Source organism: Serinus canaria, chromosome 12 (genome assembly GCF_022539315.1).
Source record: "Serinus canaria isolate serCan28SL12 chromosome 12, serCan2020, whole genome shotgun sequence".
NCBI classification, from domain to species: Eukaryota; Metazoa; Chordata; class Aves; order Passeriformes; family Fringillidae; genus Serinus; species Serinus canaria.
Genome location: NC_066326.1, coordinates 19,447,452 through 19,472,426, shown reverse-complemented (window position 1 = coordinate 19,472,426; position 24,975 = coordinate 19,447,452). Strand labels below are relative to the sequence as shown.

At 43.7% G+C, this 24,975-nt stretch overlaps 1 protein-coding gene across 3 annotated transcripts in view; it reads left to right on the top strand.

The window, feature by feature from the left end:
• NUP210 (nucleoporin 210) overlaps positions 1-16,488 on the top strand; it is a 48,380-nt gene extending 31,892 nt beyond the window's left edge. The window contains exons 23-40 of one of the 3 annotated variants that reach the window (XM_018914921.3): positions 23-158; positions 468-530; positions 1,456-1,635; positions 3,009-3,089; positions 3,320-3,451; positions 3,629-3,787; positions 4,308-4,399; positions 5,040-5,214; positions 7,938-8,113; positions 9,055-9,272; positions 9,742-9,875; positions 10,579-10,702; positions 11,596-11,742; positions 13,129-13,379; positions 14,039-14,258; positions 14,393-14,488; positions 14,613-14,696; positions 15,130-16,488. In XM_018914921.3, coding sequence (XP_018770466.1) covers positions 23-158; positions 468-530; positions 1,456-1,635; positions 3,009-3,089; positions 3,320-3,451; positions 3,629-3,787; positions 4,308-4,399; positions 5,040-5,214; positions 7,938-8,113; positions 9,055-9,272; positions 9,742-9,875; positions 10,579-10,702; positions 11,596-11,742; positions 13,129-13,379; positions 14,039-14,258; positions 14,393-14,488; positions 14,613-14,696; positions 15,130-15,230 — 2,569 coding nt within the window. In that variant the 3' untranslated portion in view covers positions 15,231-16,488. Of the gene's footprint in view, positions 1-22; positions 159-467; positions 531-1,455; positions 1,636-3,008; positions 3,090-3,319; positions 3,452-3,628; positions 3,788-4,307; positions 4,400-5,039; positions 5,215-7,937; positions 8,114-9,054; positions 9,273-9,741; positions 9,876-10,578; positions 10,703-11,595; positions 11,743-12,968; positions 13,380-14,038; positions 14,259-14,392; positions 14,489-14,612; positions 14,697-15,129 lie in introns of those variants that run through there. The other 2 variants (XM_050979502.1, XM_030228078.2) reach the window with 2 other exon arrangements.
• Positions 16,489-24,975: the final 8,487 nt, after the last annotated feature.

Genomic DNA, 24,975 nt, shown 5'->3' with positions numbered 1-24,975 from the left:
TCTTTAATGGATTTCTTTGCAGCCCCCTGAGGGAGGCTCTGGATGAGCACACTGCTGCTTTCCTGGTGCGTGGGATGATCATTGGGCAGACGAGCCTGGTGGCAGCTGTGGCTGACAGAAGAGGACAGAGAATCAACTCTGCTCCACAGCAGATTGAAGTAAATAATTTCAGATAAGATACATGCATAAAGAAAGTCTGTGCTACAATGGAAGAGGAATACATAAATTATGGTTACAGTATGGTAATCAATTTGCCTTTAAATTCATTCTGTCTGGAAGCTGACCTGATGCCAGTCAGATTTCAGTGTCATTTAACTGCAGATGATGAGTTAAATTTCTGCATGCTCAATTTACTGTGATTAAGCAGCTAAAGACTCAGTTGTACACTTGTACACTTGTACTGTTTTGTGGCATAATTTATCTGACTGAAGGATCCTGAACACAGGTATTCATATTTCTGTTTTTAGGTCTTTGCCCCATTTAGACTACTGCCGAGGAAAGTGACCCTAATTATTGGGGCCATGATTCAGGTGAGGCATCTTCTTACATATTTTCTTTACTTTGTAATTTCTGTTGTAAAATGAATCTTCATGACTGAATTTTCAGCAGTAGATATTCAACTTGACATTTATCTGCATTCATACTGAATGGACTGACAGGATTGGAGGAGAGGGACTTTGGGAAGGGCCTGGAGTGACAGGACATGGGGAGTGGCTTCAACCCTGATGCAGGGCAGGGTCACATGGGGTACTGGGAAGCAATTGGTGCCTATGAGGGTGGGCAGGCCTTGGCACAGGGTGCCCAGAGAAGCCGTGGCTGCCCCTGGATCCCTGGAAGTGCCCAAGGCCAGGTTGGACAGGGCTGGGAGCAAACTGGGACAGTGGGAGGTGTCCCTGCCCATGGAACAAGATGAGTTTTGAGATTCCTCCCAACCCAGCTCATTGTGTTTCTGTGATGAATACTCCTGTGAACAAGAACAGTGTCATTCTTGAGCCAGCTTCTGTTTTGCTCTATTGCTAGATCAAAGGATTTGTATTTGCTTTTGTCAATTGAGTGTCAGTTTTTCTGGTGTTAAATACCAGCACAGCATGAGTAAATCTGCCAGCTCCATGAAGTTAGGCATAGTGGGCTTGTTGTACACACTGAAACACAGAGCAGAGCTCTGCACCAGGGTGCTGAGGAGGAGGGGAGGTAAAGTTTACTGACTTTCTGGAGGGGAGGTGGCATCAGCCTGTGACGTTCTGTGAGGCACAGGGGTCACTTGTGTGCTCAGCTCACACATTTCCCAGGCTGGCATCGTGCTAGGACCAGGGGGAATAGTCCTGGAGCTGTCCTGGGAAGGTGCAGGCAGCACTGAAGTTACTGTGGTGCTGAGCAGGGAGAGTGTGCACTGTAATGGTGACCAGAAGAGCTGTCTGAAGGGCTCATGTGCTGTTCTGTGTGCTGTTCTGACAGATCACTGCTGAGGGAGGCCCTCAGCCTCTCTCCAACATCATTTTCTCCATTGACAACAAGCAAATTGCAGCAGTGAACAGCTCTGGGCTGGTCAGAGCAGTGGCCATTGGCAGTGGGGTGGTGACAGGAGTGCTGCAGGCTGTTGATGCGGAGACAGAGAAGCTTGTGGCTGTGTCCCAGGTAATGTTTGTGGTGCTCTTGGGGGCTGACAGGGGCTCTCTGACTCGTGGCTTTGGCTCTGAAAGGGGGCACAGAGTCTTTCTGCATGAGAAGTATTACCTCGTGCACTTCTCTGGTTTCCTGAAGATGCAAACTCATTCCTTCTCCCTGGCCTGTGAACTCACACAGGTATTGGCACAGGTGGTACTTTGAACAGGTAGGTACATCTTGCTGTACCATAAACCAGACTCTCACAGATAACCAGGGGTGCTTTTTGACTAGTCTGGTATCTTCAGGATTGGTTAGGTTCAGGATTGGTGCATCTAGAAAAGCCCAACTAAAGAAGCCTTTCCAGCACAGCAGAAGGTTGTCCTTATCTGCATTCCCTCTTAGGTCAGGAGAGTCCAGAAGGCAGCTGTTGCTAAAAAAACACACATTGTCTCCTAAGCTGTAGCAGCCTGTATAGAACACTGTCACTTACCCCTTGTTGTGGTCTGAACCCATCTGTGAGGTGCAAGCAGTGAATCCCTGATATTCCCTCAGAATCTGTCCTTAGATTTTCCTGCAGCTGAGTGTGAGAGAGGTGGGCAGGTCTGCAAGGGAGCACAAGTCCCTGGGACTTGCATGAGACTCAGAGAACTTGGGCAGATCTTACGACTTCTTCCTTTGAGCTCAGGGCAGCACAGCTGCTGTGAACCACAAAGCTCTGCTGCTTGAAAGGTGTCAGCACAGTCCAGGAAGACACAAAGTAAGTTTTTTAAAAAATATCAAGAAATCTCTGCTTTTTAATGTATGAGCAGCAGTCTGCCCTAATGGTGTGACAGGAGGCAAAGTGAACTTGAAAGGTCAATCTGCTGCCCAGTGAGGTCCAGGTCTGACCTTTCCTCCCCAGTATATAGCAGGAATAAAATCTATCAGGAATACCTGGATATGTGAAGAGGAGATATCAGAGTCAAACATCATCCTTTTATTCTCAGTTGTCCCATTTAGTGCTCCACAATCCTCATTTCATTCTAACTCCTCTCCATATCTTCCTTTACCCCTGGGTTTCTTCATCTGTCTTCTGCTGGGGCCCCCTGTGATCTTGTCTGCTGCTGTCTCTCACCTCTCAGCTCCAACATTCATGTCATCACTAATTTTGAGCAGATTGTTTTTTTTCAATTTAGGGGATTAGTTTTTTTCAATTCATTTATATGCTTATCAATCAAAATTTAATCCTTTTTAGTTTTTTACAGTCCTACTGAACTTGTCCATCTGTATTTCCTCTGACAAGTCATGCTAATCACACAGCAACAGTCATTAGATAACGTCAAAACAGTGGCTATAGAGCCTGAAAGTGAAATCTGGTTTCTGTTTGACAAGTGCTTACAGAGTCTTCCCTTCCTCCTTCCCAGGACAAGGTGGAAGTTGAGGTGGTACAGCTGACAGCTGTGAGAATTCGGGCACCCATCACACGAATGAAAGCTGGTACTCAGGTGAGCTGGTTTGGGATTGGCTTTTGTCCCTTCACATGCTGGACCTGTAGCTTGTGCTCATTGCTGTCACATCATCTGGTGACAGCACTGCTGCTCTGGCAGGAACCATTTTATTCATGAGAGACCCTGTCTCTTGATCAGTGAATTTTAAGTTTGATTCTCTTTCCTATGGGCAGGTGTTTGGTTTGCATGCTGGCATTACCTAAGCAGGCTGGTTTCTCTCTTTCCAGATGCCAGTGTATGTCATGGGCATCACCAGCACTCAGACTCCCTTCTCCTTTGGCAATGCTGTGCCAGGGTTAACATTCCACTGGTCTGTCACCAAGAGGGACACTCTGGATGTCAGGACAAGGCACAGTGAGGTAAAGTGTGTGTAGTGCATGTGTGTGCAGCTTGGGAAAAGGAAACAGCCACATCAGGGCAATGCAGGGAATACTGCAGCCTCCACTGCCTCAAAATCCAGGATCAGTTGTCAGCACCTCACTGCCAATGTCTGGGCTTTCCATGAGTCCAACTTTAATCCCTTTCTCCTGTCCAAGGCTGCTTTTCAGCTTCCTGCAAACTACAACTTTGCAGTGGATGTTTATGGCAGAGTAAAGGGAAGAACAGGCCTGAAAGTTGTAGTGAAGGTCCTCGATGCTGCAGCCAACCAGTTCCACAACATGGCAAGAGAGCTGTCTGATGAAATCCAGATTCAGGTAGGATGATTTTCTACATGGTTCATGTTGAAGTATCTCCTTCAGAACTGGACTGAAGTCTCTCTTTGAAATCAGGAATTTGAAATGCAGGAGTAGCTCCAGCTTTGGTTTATCTTTGAGCCCTTACTCTTGTTTGTATAATGTTCCTCATTGGAGCTCATTCAAGTTCATGGGCTCATGGGGGCAGGGGGTCTAAAGTAACTCAGGTGAATATGGGGTTCCCAACACCTTTCCCCATGAGAAATCTTCTGTTTTCATGCTGAAGAAAATTCCTGAACTTACTACAAGCCAGTTTAGCCATAGCCCTGGAAATAAATACTCTCAGAATAACTTGTAGATGATACTGGCTCTCCTATTCTCAAATATTCATGTTCAGTTGTCTTATTTTACCATATATATTATATTATACAAGATAAGAAAAAGAGGCACAGCTCTGTTCATGTTTGTTTGTTTTGAAGATGAAATAAAGTAAATTTCTGTCTGCACTCAACAGTGGGCCAAAATGCCTCTTACTTTCCAGGTGTTTGAAAAACTTCATCTCATCACTCCAGAGGCAGACACAGAGCAGATCCTCATGTCACCAAATTCCTTTATTAAACTTCTGACCAACAGGTCAGTGCTCAGTTTCCTTACTGTGGCTTGTGTCACTGCTGTATCCAAACTGCAGGGCAGTTGGGTTTAAGGGAGCTGTTTCAGTCTCTCAGTAGCACTGTTCATCCATTTAATATACAACTTACCTGCTGGTTCATGATATCTTACTGTTCTCTCGGGCTTTGTCAAATCTTGTATTAGATTGTAGCTGGAAAATTCATTCAATATTGGGAACTTTCAAATCCTTTTTTTAAAAGCAGCTGAGCCTGTTAAAGCAGTATCCTGCTGCCTGCTTCCTGTAGAGGTTTTGATGGGTGATTGAGGCTTTGTGGAATATAATTCTGTGTATTTTGCACACAGAGGTTATGGCTGGATTTTCAGATTAAAATGTCATTTCCAAATGAGAAATTCTTTTTACATAATCTGTTTTCAAAGACTGACATTTTAGACTCATACCAGGCTTGAAATGTAGTTTTCCCAGCATAATAATGGTCAGATAGAGACCGTAGGACACACACTGAGGGCAAAGCTTTAGAGGCATTTACATTTTAGGGGGAGGGAACCCATAGTTTCATGGAATCACAGAATGGTTTGTGTTGGAAGAAACCCAAAATATGGTTTTACACATTTAAGGGGTTCCTTACTGTCTGTTTTGCTCCAGGGACCGAGTGGCCTCCCTGAGTTACCGTGTCCTGGATGGGCCAGACAAAGTCCCTGTAGTGAAAATCGATGAGAGAGGATTCCTTGTCTCTGGCTCTGTGATCGGATCCTCAACCATTGAAGTGGTTTCACAAGAGTTGTTTGGCATCAACCAGACCATCATAGCTGCTGTTAAGGTACTGTCAGCTCCCTTCCTTTGCAGTTTCCTCAAGTACATCTTTACTGCTGCAACAGGGATTGCTGGCTGCACTTCTTGAACTTCACTTCTGAAAAGTGAGCAGTGCAGGAATTAACAGCTCTGAGCTTTGGACAGTGGGACACCAGGGAATGTAAGCCCATCATCTCTGTTCAAAAAATACTTGAGCCAAGAACTTCCTGCATCTAGCAGCATGAACCACTCCTTCCCTGCCTCCTGTCCTTTTCTACTGTCAGCATCTTTCCTCCATCCCAGCTAAAGGAGAAAAATGTACAATTGAGTGCCTTAAGTTAGTTCTAACTCCTGTAATCACTATGAAGGGGCTTGATGGATTTTTTTAATTTGAATTTTGGTATTTCCCATGATGTTCAAATTTTCATGTAGGACAGGGTGTGGATCTGTCCTCCCTGGTGGGGAATGAAAAAAGAAATGGGGCCCAGTGTCACTAAAGCCACCCCTGCTGCGAGGTGGTGGCAGTGAATTCTCCAGCTCTGTTACTGATGACCTTGTTTCTTCCCTTTGGCAAGTGAAAGATGTCTGATGAGTTTGGGGTGCCTCAAATGCCATTTAGTCAGCACCCAGTGGGACTGAAGTCAGATCCCCCTCTGTGAGTTTGTCTTCTACACAGGATGGTGACACAAAGCTCTCTGTAGTAGAACCCATCTCAGTTCAGCATCTCATACAGCTCATTTGTTTTCCTGTACTTACTACAACTGTAGTGCCTTGATGGAAATGAAATTTTTAACCTCATGAAGTAACACAGTTCATTTTATGGCTGAAGAGCTGAAAGAGCTTGAGAGGTTCTGCCAAAGGTCATGTCAGAGAACTTTGACAGAGCTGGAGATGAGCTTGAATCTGTTGTGTCATTCCAAGGCAAAGCTCTCTCCTTCAGTTTGTCCTTCTTTCATAAGGTCTGGTGTTGTCTGTGTACAAGTGTACACAATTAAGAACCAAACTGCTGCAGCAGCATCACTTAACACTGAGACCTTGAACTTGGCTCAAAGAAGGGCCCTTAAATAAGCCAGGGAGGCTGGGGGAAGAAGGAGTGACAGTGAGCTTAGCTTGGGACCAAGCTCAGCACTTGCCTGGACCTGCTGCACTCAGTTTTTTATTTTATTTTTTCTTGAATTAAAAAAAAAACCAAACCATCAAAACCTGAGATGCTTTAACAGTAAAAGGCTGTTTTCATCAATATTAAATTTAGCAGTTGTCCCTTGTGGGATAGTTGCTGAGATTTTAAGGTAAAGCAAGCTTGATAATCTGTCAGGGAAATGGGGTTTTTTTTGGCTTGTAACCACAGCTTGCTGGGCAGAGATCTGTATGCACAAAGATTTTAAGTGATGAAGCCAGCCCATGGAGCAGACAGTGGGATATATTGATGTTATAGCCACTTTTTTTTTTTTCTTTTCCTTTTTTTTTTTGATTCACCAAAGATGTATTTTGCTTGAGGCCAAATTTGTCCTTTCCTTTTTAAGTTCTGACATGTACATTTTCAGACTGCAGAGTTTTACGTTTTAGCTGAGCCTCTTAGGTCAGGAAAATAAAGGGATTTTTCTACAAGATAAGCTTGAGGCCTTCTTTCAAAATAGTTTTCTCAATATATTTGAGGGGTTTAGCCTCTGCTCATCTATTATTTGTTTTCCAACAGCTGTAACAAAAAGAGCAGATATAATTATTTTTGTTGGGTAATTTTGCTCTTTAACCTAGGTAAGTTAGTAAAGAATAGTAATAGGCTATTTAAAAGCCAAAAGATTAGGTTGTCAAGTCTTTGTCTTCAGAAAACCTTTTTTGACTGGAGTGTTACTGCAGAAATGTGGGGATGTGCACATATGGTTAATGGAGCAGGCTCTCCTGAGGAGTTCAGAGCAGTTCCCAACTTCTCTCTTGGCTGAGGAGAGGCACTGGGGGAAGCAAGCTCAGCCTGCTGAGCCCCCAGAGTTTGTCAGCTGCCAGCTCTGCCTGGAACAGCTTGGCTTTCTCAGCTGCTGCAGGGGAGCTGGGCAACAGTGACTATTCCATCCCCTTATTCATACATTGTGAATTGCCCTTCTAATACCTGGGCAATGAATTGCACCTTTTATTTCAGGAATTAGTAGGAGAGAGGTCATGGGGCCACTTCTTCTCTTGCATATCAAGGGAATCTTAACAGTTTGAATTGATAGGATAGTAATGTGTTCTCTGAAGTCTGTGTGTGATGTATATTTCTGTATGATTATTGCTTGTTTCAGTTCCCAGTGGTACTAGGAAAAAAGGGCTAAGAAATATCAGCTGTGAGGGTACAAAGCAGACAGAACCAGGCTTTTCTCACCCATGACAGGGCAAGGGGAACACACAGGAAACACAGTCTGAATATGAGACAGCACTTTTTACTGAGGTGGCTGTTGAGCACACAGTGCAGGAGGCTGTGCAGTCTTCATCCAAGAAGATGCCCAGGAGCTGCCTGCACATGGTCCTGGCCAGCTGGCCCTGGGGAACCCAGCTGGAGTGGGGGGCTGGGCTAGACAGAGTCTGAACCCCTTTCAACCTGTGAAATGGAGATAGTGATAACAACAGCTGCACGTGTTAGTCCTGGCATGTGGCTAAATGCAAATGGCTCATAAAGGCAGCTCTGGATATTTATAAAAAAGAACTCTTTTAGATTATTTTATAGGGGCACTATGAAAAGCAATGTAACTTTCTTTCTCACTGCTAATGTTTTTCTAGGTCTGCCCCATCTCCTACCTCAGGATCTCCATGAGGCCTGTTCTGCTGACCCAGAACAGAGAGGCTCTGCAGGCCCTGCCCCTGGGTGTGACACTGACATTTACAGTCCATTTCCATGATAACTCTGGAGATACTTTCCATGCACACAATGCTGTGCTCAACTTTGCCACCAACAGGTGGGTGTCAGTCATGGGTGGTAATTACACAGAGCAAAAAAAGGCCAGACACACACAGAACAGAGATACCAAGTGAGCATGCAGCTTGGGCTGGGATTAGCAAGGCAAGGGATTTGTCTCTGTGGCTTTCAGAGGCAGCGGCAGGAAGGAGACTTGCAGTTAGCAATTGATATTCCCTAGCCATGGAAAGCTGCCCAGATAATAAGCATGGTCCCAGCGGGGCCTGCAGGAGCTGTGCTCTGCTCTGAGCGACTCTGAATCATCCCCCTGCATGCAGCAGTGGCCCAGAGAAACAACTGATCCATCAGCATCTGCCTCTCCCACTGCTGTGTTCCACTGACGCACTGAGGGCTTATGTAAGGTAGGGAACGTTCTGGATCAGGGGCTGTCTCCTCAGATAGGCTTGTGCAGCCTTCCCACAGCAGGGACAAGCCTCAAAAGGCCTTTGGTTTCTGCCTCACAGAACAAATGTTGTGAAGCAGCCTGCTGTTGTCTTCAGTGAAGTACCACTAATGCTGTTACTGAAACACAGTTTGTTTTCGGCAGAGCACCTTGCTGAATTTGGGTGGGCACCAGAGCTGGCCATCCAATGGCCATCCAGTGTCTGGGAAGTTGCATATTGGTGTTCAAATTTCTTAACTTCCTAACTCCTTTGAGAAAAGGGAAAAGAGACAGATGATGTCTTTCTAAAGCTCTACAGTTGTCATAATTAAGAAGTAATTATGATCTCAGTATTGCCTCAGCATAGTGGTGAACTGAGAACTGTAATTTGCCTCAGTGGCACCTAAATAATTTTTATAATTTCCTTACTTTGCTGGACTTCATCAGATGACTTTTCCTAAAAACAAGTCAGCCAGCTGAAGGGTTTGATAGCTCTCCTGCTGGAAAGAGTGCCATTGCCAAGCCTTCTCTGATGCAGCAGCACTTGTGTTTGTGTGCAGAGATGACTTTGTGCAGATCGCCAAGGGAGCTGCCAACAACACCTTTGTGGTCAGGACTGTGAACGTGGGGCTGACCCTGCTCAGGGTGTGGGATGCAGAGCACAGTGGCACTGCAGACTACATCCCACTGCCTGTGCAGCATGCCATCTTCCCAGAGCTCCCAGACGTGGTGGTGGGGGATGTCCTGTGCCTCAAGACCTTGCTGACAGCCCAGGAAGGTGAGTGGCCTCCAGCTGTGTGGGTTAGCAGCTATTCCATGAGACACCAGGCTCAGCAAAACTAAATGCATAATTTACCGTTTGTTCAGAATCAAATGTCACTGTTCTTGTTAATGATAAAAATAGGTTTGATCAGCTCCTCTAATTGTAATTGCACCGTGCAGTACATCCCTTGTATTGAATTCCTGAGCATCATCACACTTCAGACATTTCTATTCCCTTGGCTGGATAGGCTTGGTTCTGTGGGACTCCTGCAGAGTCAGGCCTGCCTTCACTCACTCTGCTTGATTGGTATTAATGGGCTTGTGCCACAGTAACTACTGGGCAGTGGCACTCTCAGACATCAGAGTGGTTCCTGGGCACTGGGAGGGGTGTGCCCTGCCTGGCAGTGGCCCTCTCAGACCCCAGTGCCCAGGAAATGCTGCAGTTGGCAGCAGGGTGTGAGCAGTTCCCCTGTGGTGTTTTCCAGGCCTGCCAGGTGTGTGGAGCTCCTCCTCAAGTGCTCTTCTTGTGGACCCCAAGACTGGTGTGGCCCTGGCAAGGGACTCTGGGGTGGTCACTGTCTACTATGAGATCCCAGGGTTACTGAAAACCTACAGAGAGGTGAGGCACTCTTCTGTTCCTGCTGAGATGGGTTTGGTTGGGGTGGACCTCACCAAACTCTGGAATTTTATTTTGTTATAAATATTCAGAAATGTTCTTCTAGAAATGCAGAGGGTTGGGAAGTATTTGGTATGTGGCCAAAAACATGATGTTTTTCTTAAATAGCTGAGGAGGAAAATGTAGCATAGCCATTTTCATTTTTCACCTCTACTGTTCTTATATTGAACATTTTGATTCCTTTGTTGGCTAAGTTGTTTCCAGGTGCTAACCAGTTTTTGAGTATGGCTGCTGTTATGAATGAAGCTTCACTGCAGGATGAGATGCCAGCAATAACTTGTTCAAGTGTTGTGCCATGCATCACTGATCAGAAGTACTCCATTAAATTATTTTGTTTATCTGCTATGCAGTCGTACAGTTGACACAATGCACTGCATCAGCCAGCATAAGCACTAGACATTCTTTTTAAATTAAATTTAGACAGAGAGCTTTTTGCATATTAACTTCTGGGGGTTGGGTAGGAAGACAAAATGTTTTTGCTAGTTTAAATTGCTTGGAAAGACAGTTTCTAATATTAGAGATATGTGGGATTACAAAGAAAAACATCACCTAGTGGAGTCTTTCACAACCAATGCAGTCTGGTTTTGCCTTAATTTTTATTTATTGAAACAGTTTTTAGTAACAATGTGCTTCATCCTTTGTTCAGATCTTGATTAATGCACCTCAGAAGACCACAGCAATGCATGTCAGTGGCACGCAGACAAGCTTGCAGGGAGCGGCAGCCTCAAAAGTCATAGTTTCAATTGGGGAAACAAACAAAAATTTGAAAGGTATGATTAAAAAATATTTATGCTGATGGTTGATCGTGTGTTTATGGATTCATGATGCTTTGGTTTGTGTTACAGGGTTTTTGTTTGTTGTTTAAAGGTAACAAGATCCCCAGTAACCTCAAATGCCTTTCTGGAGTCCCAGGAGCTCTAGGAGCCTTGGGACAGAATTTGGAAGGTGTTCTGGAACACTGTTAATATTTCACAACTAACAAAACCAGTAGATTTCAATAGAAGTACCATTTCTGATCATAGAAACAACAGTTAATGGGCAATCAGCTAATTGCTTATATGTTTAATTGCAATTGCCTTCTTGGAGTTGTTACATTTTCTTACTTAGTTACCATCCTTAAATCTTTACAGAACTTATCGCCAGTTAGAATCAATACAAAGATTAAGCATCATATTGTGTCCTCTATTTAATATGCTGCCTTTTTTGTGATTATAGATCCTTTTAGCTTCTAGCTTAACAATTAGCACTTCTTCCAATAGTATTTTCTTTTGCCATGTGTAAATTATTAGCCTACCAAAAAATAATCTCACCAGATACTAAAATCTAACTGGAGGCTCCCAGGATCATATAAGTTATTCAAGACACATCTGAGCAGAAAATTCTCTGCAGCTTATTCTTTCCTGTAAATAAATTATTCCTGTCAAGAAAACCCCACAACATATAAAATTTTCATTGCTGTCTCTTTGGGATTAGACCCTAAGCAAGGGCAGCTGTCTGTGATTTCCAGTGATTTTAAGATCTTCTTAACCTTGTGAAACTATTTCAGAAGGTGGTAGAATAACCCAATGCTGCAAGTCATGACTTTGCTTTTAATTAATTTAACTTAATGAGTTACAATTTTATTTTGTAATTAATTAGAGATTAATTGTTTCCTTCCTCCTAGGGGAGTGTTCACCTGCTCAGACTGAAGCCATTGCTGAGTTACAGCCCCAGTCCATTATCAGTTGCCATCTTGATTTCAACAGTGATGCCTTTGACTTCCCAGCACAGGATATTTTTGTGGCAGAACCTGGATTTGATGCAGTTTCAGGTAAGATGTGACAAGATGCCATGCTGCAGACAAACACAAGCTCTTTGGTCAGCAGATTCCACAGAATCCCAGCATCATGGCTTGGGTTGGAGGGACCTTAAAGCCCATCCAGTGCCACCCCTGCCATGGCAGGGACACTTTCCACTGTCCCAGGGTGCTCCAAGCTCCCAGCAGTGCCCAGTGGCCTTTGGCACTGCCAGAAATCCAGGGGCAGCCCCAGCTGCTCTGGGCACCCTTTGCCAGGGCCTCCCCACCCTCCCAGGGAAGGATTTTTTTTTTAAACATCCAATATAAACCTCCTCTCTTTCCTTCTGAAGCCTCTGGGCTTTGCTGTGTAGGAGTTCAGGCCTCAGTGAGTTGCTCACATGGACACTTCTTGTTTCAGTGGGTTTTCTGCCTGTGACAAAATCTTGTGTTGGTTTTCAAAGAAAGCCAGAAGTCACTGTCAGCCCACTTGATGTTTTACAGAGTTTTTTGTAGGAGGTAAAAGAAGCAAAGGAACACTCAGGTGACAAGTATTCCAAAAGTGGAATGTACCCCCAAAACATCATGAACTGGGTCTTAAAAGGTGGGGGAAATTGCCAGACACTGTGGAGGTGGAAATAAAATTGTCAAGTCTACAAAATGTGTTAATGTTTTGAAAGTGTAACTTGATTTAGAACAGCACCAAACCACCATGGACTTTACTTAAAGAACATTAATTATTTGTTAGATTCATCCCTGCACCCGTTGTGTAAACCCCTATTTTGCCCTGCATATGCCTCTGTCACTTAGCTAGGGGAAGAAAATGAGGGGAAAACATGCACCTGGCAAGTTCTCCTTGTTACTGATGCTCTTTATCTTCCATTCTCTGGGAAGTTTTTACTCCCTTTACTGCTAATAACAGATTAATTGGTCCCATACGAGATAGAAACATGGTGAATATATACATTTTAAAGGAGCTTTTATAAACAAACTACATCTTCACAGAATTGGTGATGGTAGGTGGCTAAAATTTTAACACTAGTTGAAAAGAATATGAACTAGGATTTTCAATCTTGTTTTCAGTAAAGCTTTTCAGTGTTAGTGTAAGTGTTATGTTCAAAGTGGAACTGAGTCTCAGTGGCATATCAGAATAAAATGTGACTGGAAGTTAGCAGCATAGTGGTTTTTTTCATGGTGTTCAGTTTGGGACAAGGAACAATTCTGTAGTTGTATTGCTGGGATTGTGATGTTTGACCCCACAGCCACAGTGTACCAATCCATCTGTGCACTCCTCATCACTGCTGGTTGAGCTTTATCACCTTTCCTGGCTTTTCTCTGAAGATGTCCCGGCAATCTCGCTGTGCATGGAGAAAAACCCTCCAAGGTGAGCAGCTAGCTGCCCCAGCTGTCTCCTTCCTGCAGGACACTACACGTGCTCCATCAGGATGCACAGCCTCACTGACAAGCAGCTGAAGCACCTGAGCAGGAGCAAGGCGGCGCTGCGGGTGACGGCGGCGCTGCGGGGCAGCTCGGGGGCCGGGCAGCAGCTGGGCACGGAGGTGCCCTTCAACCGCTGGTTCTACGCTGACCAGGCTGAGATGCTGCTCAGCAACCAGGACATGAGCTCCGTGCTGAAAGTCTTTGGTGCCAGTGAGATCCTCGATAGCCTGGAGGTGAGTGTGTTCCCAGCTGAAAGCATTCTGAGTTGTCACAGGCAACGCACTCCCTGCCATCTTTACCGTGCCAAGATTGTTCCTGAGATGATTTGGAAATGCTCATTTTGAAATGATGATTCTTCCTCAGTTTTCACTTTTCACAGGATCCCAGAATGGTTTGGGTTGGCAGGGGCCCTAAAGCTGATCCTGTTCCAGTGCATTGCTGTGGGATGCCACTCACTCACTGGGTTGCTCAGGGGCCTATCCAGCCTGGCCCTCAGTTTTGGGGTAGTACAGGTGTGTCAGGCTCATCTGGGCATACAGCCTGGCACACAAGAACCAGCTCGTGGGTCAGGAAGCAAAAACCTGCTTGACCCCTGTGGCAGAGGAAGTCTTGCCCAGGTCTGTGTGTGAGTGACTGCCCATAGCTCACACAGCCCATTGAGGGTCTTTGGGGTTGGCCCAGACCTGTGGAAGGGACAGGTGGGAGGGAGCAGCCTTGGCAGTAGGCAGGGGGAAATGCTGCAGGTGTCACTGTAAGGGTGCACCTACTCCTCTGGAGGGGTGAATTGCTCAGGGTTTCTGTGGAATCTCCCATTGCTGGCAGCTGGCCTGGAAGAGGGAGCTGTGCTGTGCTGCCCCAGCAGTCTGTTCCAGGTTGGATGTTCCCTGTGCAGGTGAAATGCGAGTCCCCAGCAGTGAAGGTGCTGGAGAAGGAGAAGTTCTATGGGCTGCCCAGTTATGTGGTGTACACTGTGAGCCTGGCAGATCCCAGAGTTCCCAGCCAGGGCTCCCTGTCCACCACTCTGACTGTCTCCAGTCCCATGACAGACCAGTCCATCACCATCCCAGTGACAGTGATCTACCTGACTGACAAAACCACTGCACCCATGAGATGTAAGTTTAGCTCTGCCTCCATATGCCAGCAGAAATCTTTAGCTTCTCTGATGTTTATGAGGTTAACTCTTTGGGCATATTGGAGAAGATGCTCCTTTTAACTCAGTATTGCCTCCTCTTGATCAATTCTGCAGATGAAGCCACTCTCTTCGAGCAGTTTGTTGAATCTTACCAGGTGATGATCTTCACGCTTTTTGCACTCTTAGCAGGGACTGCTGTTATGATCATAGGTAAGAGAAGGAAGGATTGCCCAAGAATTTTTTTCCATAGCTTCTTACAGTGTGTTACCTGTAAGATTAAAAGGAATGATTGCCATGTGAGATTATTTTGGTTTGTTTTTCAATTGTCTTGCAGCCTACCATGCATTTTTCTCGCCAAATGAACAGCACAATCAGCCAGTGTTCCACCCAAGGACAAGTCTTCAGCACACCCCTAACAGTAAGCAGCTGTCACCCAGTTAGAAGTGAATTCATTGATTAGTCTGGGAATTGCACTGGCATTGAATGTAGAAAGGTCTGTAATCAAGAGTGGCAATGAAAAATAATTCACATTCTTACAGTGAGCTGCAGGCCTGGTTGTAAACATGAGTGCCTGGTGCTTCAGATAAAATACAGCAAATTCAAGTGAATGTCACCTGCTGGGGGGAGATGTGTTGTGCTCCCCTCAGACTTTAGCCCTGAACAGGAAGACCCACAAGCTTTTGATACTTGCAGGATACCTTTTCAGGAGGCACTGAGCTATGGGGAGGATTTCACTTGGGATGGACCATCAGGTTCATTGCCAGTGTTCAGCAGATGATCAAGAGCAGTTGTTTGTTCCTTCTCCCACCATTCCCGAGCCTGATTGTTGTGTTCTCCTTCCCGTGTTTCAGGTCCCATGGTGTCACCTGCACATTCCTTCAGCTCGCAGGCCTCCAGCAGGCAGAGCAGCCCCGCGGCGCCGCTCTGGAGCGCGGGTTACGCCTCTCGCTAGGGGCAGCCCGGCTCCTCCTCGTGGCCCAGAAAAGAAATGAACAACTCAGTGCCTTAGCAAACTTTAGCAGTCGGGATCTAATTCAGGTTTGCTCTGGAATAGAACTAGGTCCTTAATTAATTTATTTTTTTTACTATTTAGGGCTCTTTGAGTTTGTTTTTATGTCAGTGCTTCAGTTCTCAAAAGCTTGTTTTATCTGTTGTTTTTTGCTGCCTGCACAAAAAGCAGTGTTTATGATAGTCTGGCTTTTGCACTCTTCAAGCAACTAGAAGTTATATCTAAGTTAGACTGATAACAATTTTTTATTTACTTTTTATAAAAATTAAATTTCTTTCCAATGAACTTTTTTTAAGAAAAGGGAAATTAGAAAAATAAGTGAAATATGAGCCAAAAATTGGAAGGATTGTATATTTCGGAGAACTGGTTTTTATTTTGCGTTCCAAAAACTCAGGAATGTATTGCACTGATAATGTTCTTATGTTTAGCCTTATACTGGGATTCAGCAGCACAGCATGCTGGTTTAGCATGAGGAATGCTGGAACAACTGTGAATAATTTAGAAGTTTTTTTACAACAACGATTAGAAAAGGAAAAAAAAAGAAACCCAAACTTAGTGTGAGTGAGTTCCTTTGGGTACAACTGCAGTATTCCTTGGTACTGTAAGGACTTTTCTGAACTGGGAGTGTGAAAGCATGTGCCTTCTAAGTGCACCTTCCTTCTGGCAGGAATCCTTTATTTTGAGGATAGAATCACATCCCAGTCACTTTTATTTGTAAGCAGGGTTTTGCAGCTATCAGATAAAGGTTTTGTTTACATACAACAAGCATCCCAGTTTTAACTGTGAATAATATTCTGGCTGTCTGAACTTTCCTAAGGATCATAAGGAAAGTGAAATAACAAAATACTTCATGCAAAATACTTCGTGTGCAGAACTATGCAGGCAAATAGATGAATGGAATGCAAACCCAGTGCATGGTGTAGAGTTTTGGTTTCTCACAGTGTTAAAAACAAAAGGATTGTTACATGTAATTGTACTGAGTCTTGTTCAGCTTACTGGCTAGCTTTGGAGAAATTGTGCCTTAAGTGCTAGTGCTACTTAAAAAGGTCAGTTTGGATGTAGATAATCATTTGAATCTGTATTAAAGCTTTTTAAGACTCCTTTGTTTTGAATTTTCTTGTGGTATGGCTGTTCAGAGTCTAGCACTGGACTATATTATTTAAATCTGTATTATTAAATAAAGCTTTTAAAGATTCCTTAATTTTGCTATTGATGGAATTTTCTGTGGTTTGGCTGTTTACAATTTAGCACTGGGCTGTTGTTTGAACTTCAGTTCCTACAGCCCCTCAGTGTTTGCAGTCATGATTTTCCAGTCTTAATTTTCTCTTCTATTGACAATGTAATGTTTTTAAATATTTTGACAGTTTTTCAACTAGTATTTGTAGTCAGAGATTTCTCCCAGTTTTCACTAAGCATCTTCAATTCCTGCTGAAATCAGTGATGACTGTAGAAGCAGCTCTTAATTTTCCAGGTTTATTCAAACTTCCCAATTTGCTCATTTGGGTTTTAAAAGAAAATGTGATATTTTTTTTCCATTTGCATTCAGGAAGAAGCCAACGGGCTGTGAATGTCTCAGTGCTACTGTGATAAGCTCTTCAGAAATGATTAAAGGAGAGATTTTGCTCTCCTGTTGTTTCTCTTTTCCATTCAGCAGTCTGGCACTGAATGTTCTGAAAAACAAACTGCTCCAAGTGGTGGGAGTACTTCAGCAAATGCTCGCTGGTTATTTCCTTTCTTTAGGCAAGTAGTTGCAGTCTCCTGGCAAGAAGAAAAAAATAAAAATGAAGTAGGGAGCTGGTATGAATCAGGAGCCAACCTCCTGCAAGCAAGATCCAGGCTTTGGCCTCCAGGAGCTCACCTGACCTTTGGGGCCATTCCTGGGGCCAGGGGCATTTGGGGATATAATTTTTTCTGAGCAGGTTGCTGCCAATGTAAAGATTTATCTTTTATTTAATAAAGTGAGATTTAGGGGTTTGCATTTAATGCTGTTTTCCCCCCCTGTTCACTTACTGCTTGTTCCTGTTTTCTCCCCTGAGAGGGAGAAGGGCTGCTGGGAATGTGTCTGTTCCAAGGTCCAGGCATTATGTGAGTTGAAATGTCTGAGCTGTGCCAGGCTGACTTCTGCATCCAGAAAATCCCTGCCTGCCAGCAGTTGATCAATGGGTGTGTCCCAGAGAATTACTCAGTAAGATTAAGGTTAGCAAGACGAAGTTAATATTGCTCTTCAAGCCAATCTGCTCCCTAACACAACATCCCAAACACAGCCTAATCTTTATTTCTCCATCCACCCCCTGTAAAAGGCAAGGCAGATGATGAATTAAACAATGCACACACCTTTTCAGCAAAGAGCTCTTCCTGATGGGCAGCCAGGATTATGGTGTGCTGCTTTGGGGGAAGGTTTTGTTGGCAGCATGTTAGCTGCCTTTTGTAGATGAAGAATTAAAGTTCTCCAGGTGTCAGCCCACTCTTGGCTAACCCCTGCAGATAAAGGCATTCTTACCTTTCCATGTTTGGTTGTTGATTCTGGCATTCATGAGCACATGGCAGTCATTCATGAGCATCCTCTGACCCCAGGAACCTTGGGAGCTTTCCCCAAGAGACACAGCTGTGCTGGGCTGTGTCTCGGTGTGTCCCAGGGATTGCAGGAATCCTCCCCAATGCATGAGCTCTCCGTGGAGCAGCCCTGGAGACAGATGCTGTTTGGTTAACAGGCAAGGTATGTCCTCTCCAGTTAATTCCTCTTAAAATGTTTTTTTTTTCCTCTGGTAAGGCGTCTGTTTGTGTATTTAGCTTTATGATTCTGTGTTAACCCTGTGCAGTATTGGTGATTTGATTAAAACCAATCCTTGTCAGCTGTTTCTTCCTTGTATCAGTTTCAAGTTTAAGGTTATAGCTGGCCTTAAACTCCAGCCTGTGTTCTCCACAGCACGGCCCCTGTGCTCTCATTGGAAATGCATCCATTTCTAAGCTGGGAAAAAAGACATTTAGGAAGTGATGAATATCTGACATTAGGTCTTTGAGTGATATTAAATATTCTATTTTTATTCGTTTTATTGGCAAAACTCAAAAACCTCTGCTTTATTGTCAGTTTGAATAAAGCTGGGTTCACTTTTCCTCTGTTAACTTCAATGAGACAACTTCTCTGTGTAAATTTGGCACACAGTTTCCCAGGACCTTCTCCTGAAGCTTGCAGAATTAAAACAAGAATGGGAAGCTAATTTTTTTCCTTGTTTCATATTTCTCCCATGGCACTGAGCTGTAGCTGTAGCAGCAGTAAGCTGCTTTCCACATCTTCCCTCTCACCTCTTGCCCTGTCCATCTCCAGAACAGTTTTTATCCCACCTCTGCAGGTGGCCTGCTCCAGAGCTCTGTGTATTAATAAATTATTTCCTGCAATTTCTACCATCTCCAGCCCTCAGCACAGCCTGGTGGTGCTGTGCTGTGTGTGCTCCCTCCCTCTCATTGCTTTGCCATAATCCCCAAACAGGCTGGGAGCTGCAGTTCCTATTTTCCATGGAGCAGACTTTGTGTACATGTTTGCAGTTCACCCAGTCATTCCCCCTTCCCTTCTCACTGCTTACTTGCCGTGTTGTGTTTTAAAGTGCTGTTCTCATTCTGCTCAGTTCAAAGCTTTATCCCAGGCCTTACTTTTGCATTTAGCAGAAATAAATTTATTTCAAGCTGTTGTGCTTATGGATATGCCAAGGTCTCCTTTGTGACCTTTTGTTCATTTTTTAATTTCATTCCTTTCACACTTCGGGTGGGAAAGCACCACAAAACTTCTCTGGAGAGTCAGACAAGCAATCCCTGCAATGGAGAACCTGTGCCAAGGGCAGCCCTAGTAAATAACTTTAGGCCAGCATGTGCTAATGGCTTACAGGGACCATCTTTAAATCAAACAGAAGCAGTATTGTCTGGATAAAATCTGGTGATTGAAATTCAGTTTACTGATCAACAAGCTCGGAAGTTCTGGAAGTAGTTTTAAATAATTGTTCTATTTCACATGTTTTCATCTGTGAGAGAGACAAGAGGTGGGAGATGCTTTTGTCTTCTGTGGCATGTGCTTTACTTAGAAAATAAAGTTCTGAGACTCTCTTAGGTAGTAGGAAGCTGCCCTTAGTAACAAAATAGTGAAAATTGTCATATTTTGTCCAAAAGGAAGGGGAAAAAATAATTTTCCAAAGTAATAGCTTGTAATTTGACAGCATGAATCACTTGTGTTATTATGAGTGAGTCATGAATAGAAGAGGCACCAAAAGAATTATTTTTCAAAATGTACAAAGAAACTACATCTCCCAAAATGTTGCTAAGAAGGCACCAGGCCATTGAACAGGCTAAGCTTATTTGAAATACTAACTCACCAAAAGTGCTTTTTAAATTTTTTTTTCTAAAAATAATAGAAGAGGCTGCTTTCAATTGTCTTTTTCTATAAAAAGCCAATCAGCCTGTCTTTAGTGGAAGCTGGGTTAAAGCTCTCCTTAGAAGAATATGAAGAATCCTGGAGTTTCAGAATTATGATCCAGCCCTTACCAGCTCCTGAACTCTCCTGCCACACACAGTTTGGTCAAGTCACCAAACACAGCCAATAAAGCTGATTTGGCCTCAGTACTTTGTCATTGCTCCTATGCATTTTTATCTTTCCAAACTTTCTTTCCTCATGCCTCACTGGTCATCTTTGGATCTGAAGCTGTGGCCATGTCCTGCTGGATATTTGGGGGTTTGTTCCTTTGCTAGATTAATATTTCATTTCATGCTGGGTTAAGACTGGCCAATAGGAGTAAACAGCCTTTGATTCTAGCACAATTAAGGATCTCTTGTGAAGAAAAAAAGAGCTCTGTTTTCGTGAGCATCTGACCCCAGCTGGTGCATTCTCTGCCAGCTGGTTCTTGCATGGAAGGAAAATTAATAAAATTGCCAAACAAAGAAGTATTTTCAGCAAGTCCACAAACATTGAAGCCTAAACATCCTCCTTGCAATGCCAAAAGTGGATTCCAAATAAGCAGCTGAACTGAAAGATTATTTTGATAGTATTGTAGAAATATTGGTCTACTGGAGATGTTTAAAGGTCAGCTGGAGTGTTTTGTGGGGGTTTTGTTGCTGTTACTGAGGTTTTTGGTGCCTGACTCCTTAGTTCTGAGCGTGCTGTTTTCATGAGGCATCACAGCCACACTGGGCTCTAAGAATCTGTTACACACATTATCACCACCATTGCTGCAGCTTCCATATTCCTCCCCTACTACAAAAATTGTGACTTCTGTGTGATTTTTTTTTTTGGTGTGTGTGTATCTCTGATGTGAGATTCTACCTCCTTCAGCAGGAAGAGATTGATGAATTGAGATAATTGAAGAAGTAGACAGTAGTTGCTGCCACTTTCCAATGATTTCAATTAATTATTAACAATTTGCTCAGTGCTGTTTTTGGGATACTGGGAGAGCAGAATGTAGTTTAGGAATAAAACACCATACAGCAGTTTCATTTCAGTTCCAGTTTTACTGAATGTGCTTCTGAAAGCAGACAGGTAGAGATCACACTTGTGTCTGATTTTTAGATTTAGGTTTAAAGTGACAGTACAAAATGTCAGAATTATGAGCAAGTTAAAAAGCAGTGCTGAGTTGTAAGGTCACAGATCCCTGTTAGTGCTCACTCCATGATCTGACTTAGCAAATCACAGCTTCATATTCTCAGCAGTGATGGCAGAAATCACTCCCTCTGCTTCATAACATTCTCTCCTTTTATCCTCTTTCAGTTGCTGTTTAGGAAAGATCTGAAGTGCTTTGTGTCCTTGACCCAGGTGCCTGACCAGAGCTGGGTACAAGTGTAAATACACCTTCCATGCAGTGACTTACCAAGCAGTAGGACTGACATAAGAGAAGCTATTGTTCCATGAAATACAGTAAAAGCAGGGTGGGAATATATCAGGTGCTTTCAAAGTAGTATTTCCCAAGGGGAATCCTGCTCCAGCAGTGAATCACTGCTGGAGCAGGATTAGAAGTAGGTGGTGTAGAAAGAAGTAGGTGGTGTAGAAAGCACTGGACAGTGAAGTTTCCCTCCTAAACAGAGGAGGGCAGGGAAAGGCAGCCTGTTTGTGCCTTTGGAAATTTCCCTAGGCCCCAGATTAGAGTTTAACTGTGGAATGTTTGATATTGGTGCACTTTAGACATGTGACTTAGATAAAAATGATATTCATAGAATCCCAGAATATCCTGAGCTGAAGGGATCCCCAAGGATCACTCAGCCCAGCCCTGGCCTGGCACAGCCACCCCAACAACCCCACCCTGGGCGCCCCTGGGAGCTCCTGGAGCTCTGGCAGCCTCGGGCAGTGCCCATTCCCTGGGCAGCCTGGGCAGTGCCCAGCACCCTCTGGGGAAGAAGAGAAGGACTTTCTTCTGATCTCCAGGCTGAGCCTCCCCTGGGACAGCTCCAGCCCTTCCCTGGCTGCTGTCCCTGGCCAGAGAGCAGAGATCAGTGCTTGCCCCAGTCTGGTATTGCAGGAAGCCCTTGGGGTGAGCTGTTTGCCTTCCAAACTGAGCAGGATTTTGGTCTCTGTTCTGCCTGGTTCTGGCCTCCTGCCCTAACTCAGCATCTCTGTGTACACAAATACTCATCCTCTGGGCATTGCTCCTCGTGCACCTGCCAGCAGCACTCTTCCCTCTGCCTTAGCAGGTGAGCTGATCTAATGATACAGGAGCACCTGGTTCCCAGCCCTGTAAATTCAGGGCTTTCTGGCAAATAGCACTTCATTTAGGTAATAACACTCTTACAGCCCAGCAACGAGGGCTTCATGTGCTTCAGACTTATTCAGATATCTCTGCAACCTTATTCAATGACTACACCTTGTCATTCAGACCCCAACAGAGGAGTTTAACATTTTGCCAGAGGAAGCTTTCTCTGTGCTTTGGTTGATTTGCCCAGGAGGTGGAAGTGCAGCTATTTTGACAGAGCTGGACTGTGTACTGGGATGAACACATATTTTCATGAAATCTGTCAAATGTCATTTTGAAAGTCATTGAGTGTGCTCTACAACAAAGCAGGCAGAATTACAGAGCAGAATGCCTTTTGTGAATGCTATTGTAAATGTGTCACAGCTCATTCTGGCTTTTGCATGTGGGCTTATCTTCAAACAGCATCCTGCTGTTATGATTAGTGATTGCTATCGTGAATAAAATCTCTTTGGTTTCAGCAACAAGATAAACCACTTTATATATAGAACCCACTGTTGAATAGGACCCTAAATATTTATTTTCCCATTCTTGTTGCTAAATAATCTTCAAGGTGAAGCCTCTTGTCAAATGAAACAATGTCAGCAGTAAAACCAGGACCTGAGGCAGCCGTGGTTGTAGAAAGGGCAGGCAGCAGCAGAAAGCAAACTCGTCATGTTACCTGTGTGAATGAGACATCCTTGGAACCCTGTGAGCTTGTAATTAGGCAATTGTGTTTTACTGGGATGAGCTTTGTGGTGTCCCAGTGTCCACCAGCAAGATTCTCCTGCTCCAGGTAATTGGTAACCCCAAGGAAATGCTCCTGCTCCAGGTTTCACCTGCTGTGCTTCCACAGAACTTTCAGTCTTGCTGCTTTTAAAATTATTCCTGTCAACTTTGAAATTTTTGAATTGGTAGAGCACTCACAAAAACGTTTCTTCATATGATTTGGCAAGCCATTACATGATACAATATTATATATTATATATTATAAGCTATATGGCAGGGATTTGGATTAGATGACCTTTAAAGGTCCTTTCCAACCCAAACTCTTCTCTGGTTCTATGATTCTGTAAAATATGAATAATCTAGTTGTACAGCTCACATCTTTCCAAATTAAATTCTGCAAGAGAAAGCAAAGCTTTTTGCCTCTTAGGCTCAGTAGATGAAGAATTTTAGGATTCTGGAGGATTGGAATAGTTCCAGTTAAGACTAACAAACCAAAATTTTGAAATAGCTGGAGCTAACCTTTGATGAGAGAGGAAAGAAAGAGTCTCCTAAAGCGAGTTCCTAAAGAATTCTCTTTCAGGTAAAAGTACCTGAGAAGGCAAAAATCTCTGAAAGTGAAATAAATTCAGGGCTTCTGAGAAGAAGCCCCAGAAGCACAGCACTGAAGGTGTTGGGCAGTGCCTGAAAATGAGATACAGAGAAGTAGGAGACAACTTTCACTGCATCAGTAGGTTTGCATAACACAGTGAGACTGGCAAAGGGAATTATGTCTTCATTTCCCAGTTTTATGAGAGCCTGCATGTCTGGAATAAAGCTCTGGGAGAAGACAGCAAGGAAGGAGAGGAAGGTTTCCTGTGAGTAATCTAACTTAAGAATTGAAGTTGTCTTAAATTCTGCATCATCTTTCAGGTTGAATGGTGAATCTTTGTGTGAGCCAGTTTGTTTTGCTGCTGGAATCTGACCATAAAGTTCTTAGACACCAGGTCTGCAGTACTGTGTGCTCAGTTGTGCTTCATGAGTTCTCTTATCAATTTAAATGTCTCTCATTCCATCTGTCTGAACAGATAGGGCTGTGCTAAGTCTGTTATTAATTTTTTAGGTTGTTTCATTCCAGATAAATAAAATATTTAAAGTGAATATTTTTCCCAGCACCTGCAGCTGTTCAAAACCCCAGCACATTATGCAGCTGAATTCAAGCAATAAAGACTACTAAATTAAAATACTTTCAGTGCCAATGAGCTTTAGGAATGTTGTCTGTTAGAACAGGTAACTGCTAAGTCACTGTTCTTTGAATGCTTCAGATCCACAGATACATCGGTGTGTTTGTACCTCCTGTGAGTGACTCAATGATCTATTCATAAGAATTTGTTTATCATCTTGATTAGCCTTGTTCAGGCTTCTAACTGAGCAGGCTTTGCATTGGTTTAGTGTCTGCACTCTCAGATAATCTCCTTTTTGTTCAGTCACTGCTGCTGCCCACAGCCTGGGCAGGGCTGGAGCCACCTGGGCTGGGGGAGGTGTCCAGGAGGAGCTCTGGGGTCTCTCCCTGTGACACTGCTGAGACAGAAATGGAACTGGGAACAAGTTTCAAAAGATGGCCTCACAAATAAGAGTAGATGCTTTGGAGAAATAGAACTGTGAAAGATACATTGTAGTAACACCTACCGAGAGTAATTTTAAATAATTGAATTTGAGGCACTTACAACATAGTGTAGCAAAAACTAATACGCCAACAAGTTCTTATAATGCATTTTAATTAAAGAATAGTTAGCTTCTAATTGTAATTGCATTAATTATAACATCTGTATTATCTCACCCTTCAGATAAGACTAAAAATAAAATAAAAGTTTTTAAAACACCTCTCAATTATCCCATCTCTGAGTCAGAAAATATCTTAATCTGACATCTTCCAACCCAAGCCATTCTGGGCCTCTGAGGTTCCATGGTCTGCTTGATGCTTGAAAACATCAGCAGCAGGAATTCAAGCCCTTGCAGAAAGCTGTACTTGCTTTCCAGGGATGGATTTATGGGGAGCAGCTGCAGACTTGTGGCTGGAGGAGGAGGAGGAAGAGGAAGAGGAGCAGGAGCCTGCAGCCTGGAGTCTACAACTCTGCAACTGCTCATCCACAAGTTCTCCTGAATAAAGCTTTAGTCTGGTTTTGGTTTTTGTTGGATTTTTTTTCCCAGTATATCTTGATGAGTGTGACTGTAAATCCCTGGGTCCATTTGGTGACTCAGTGCCATTCCATGGATTTACATGT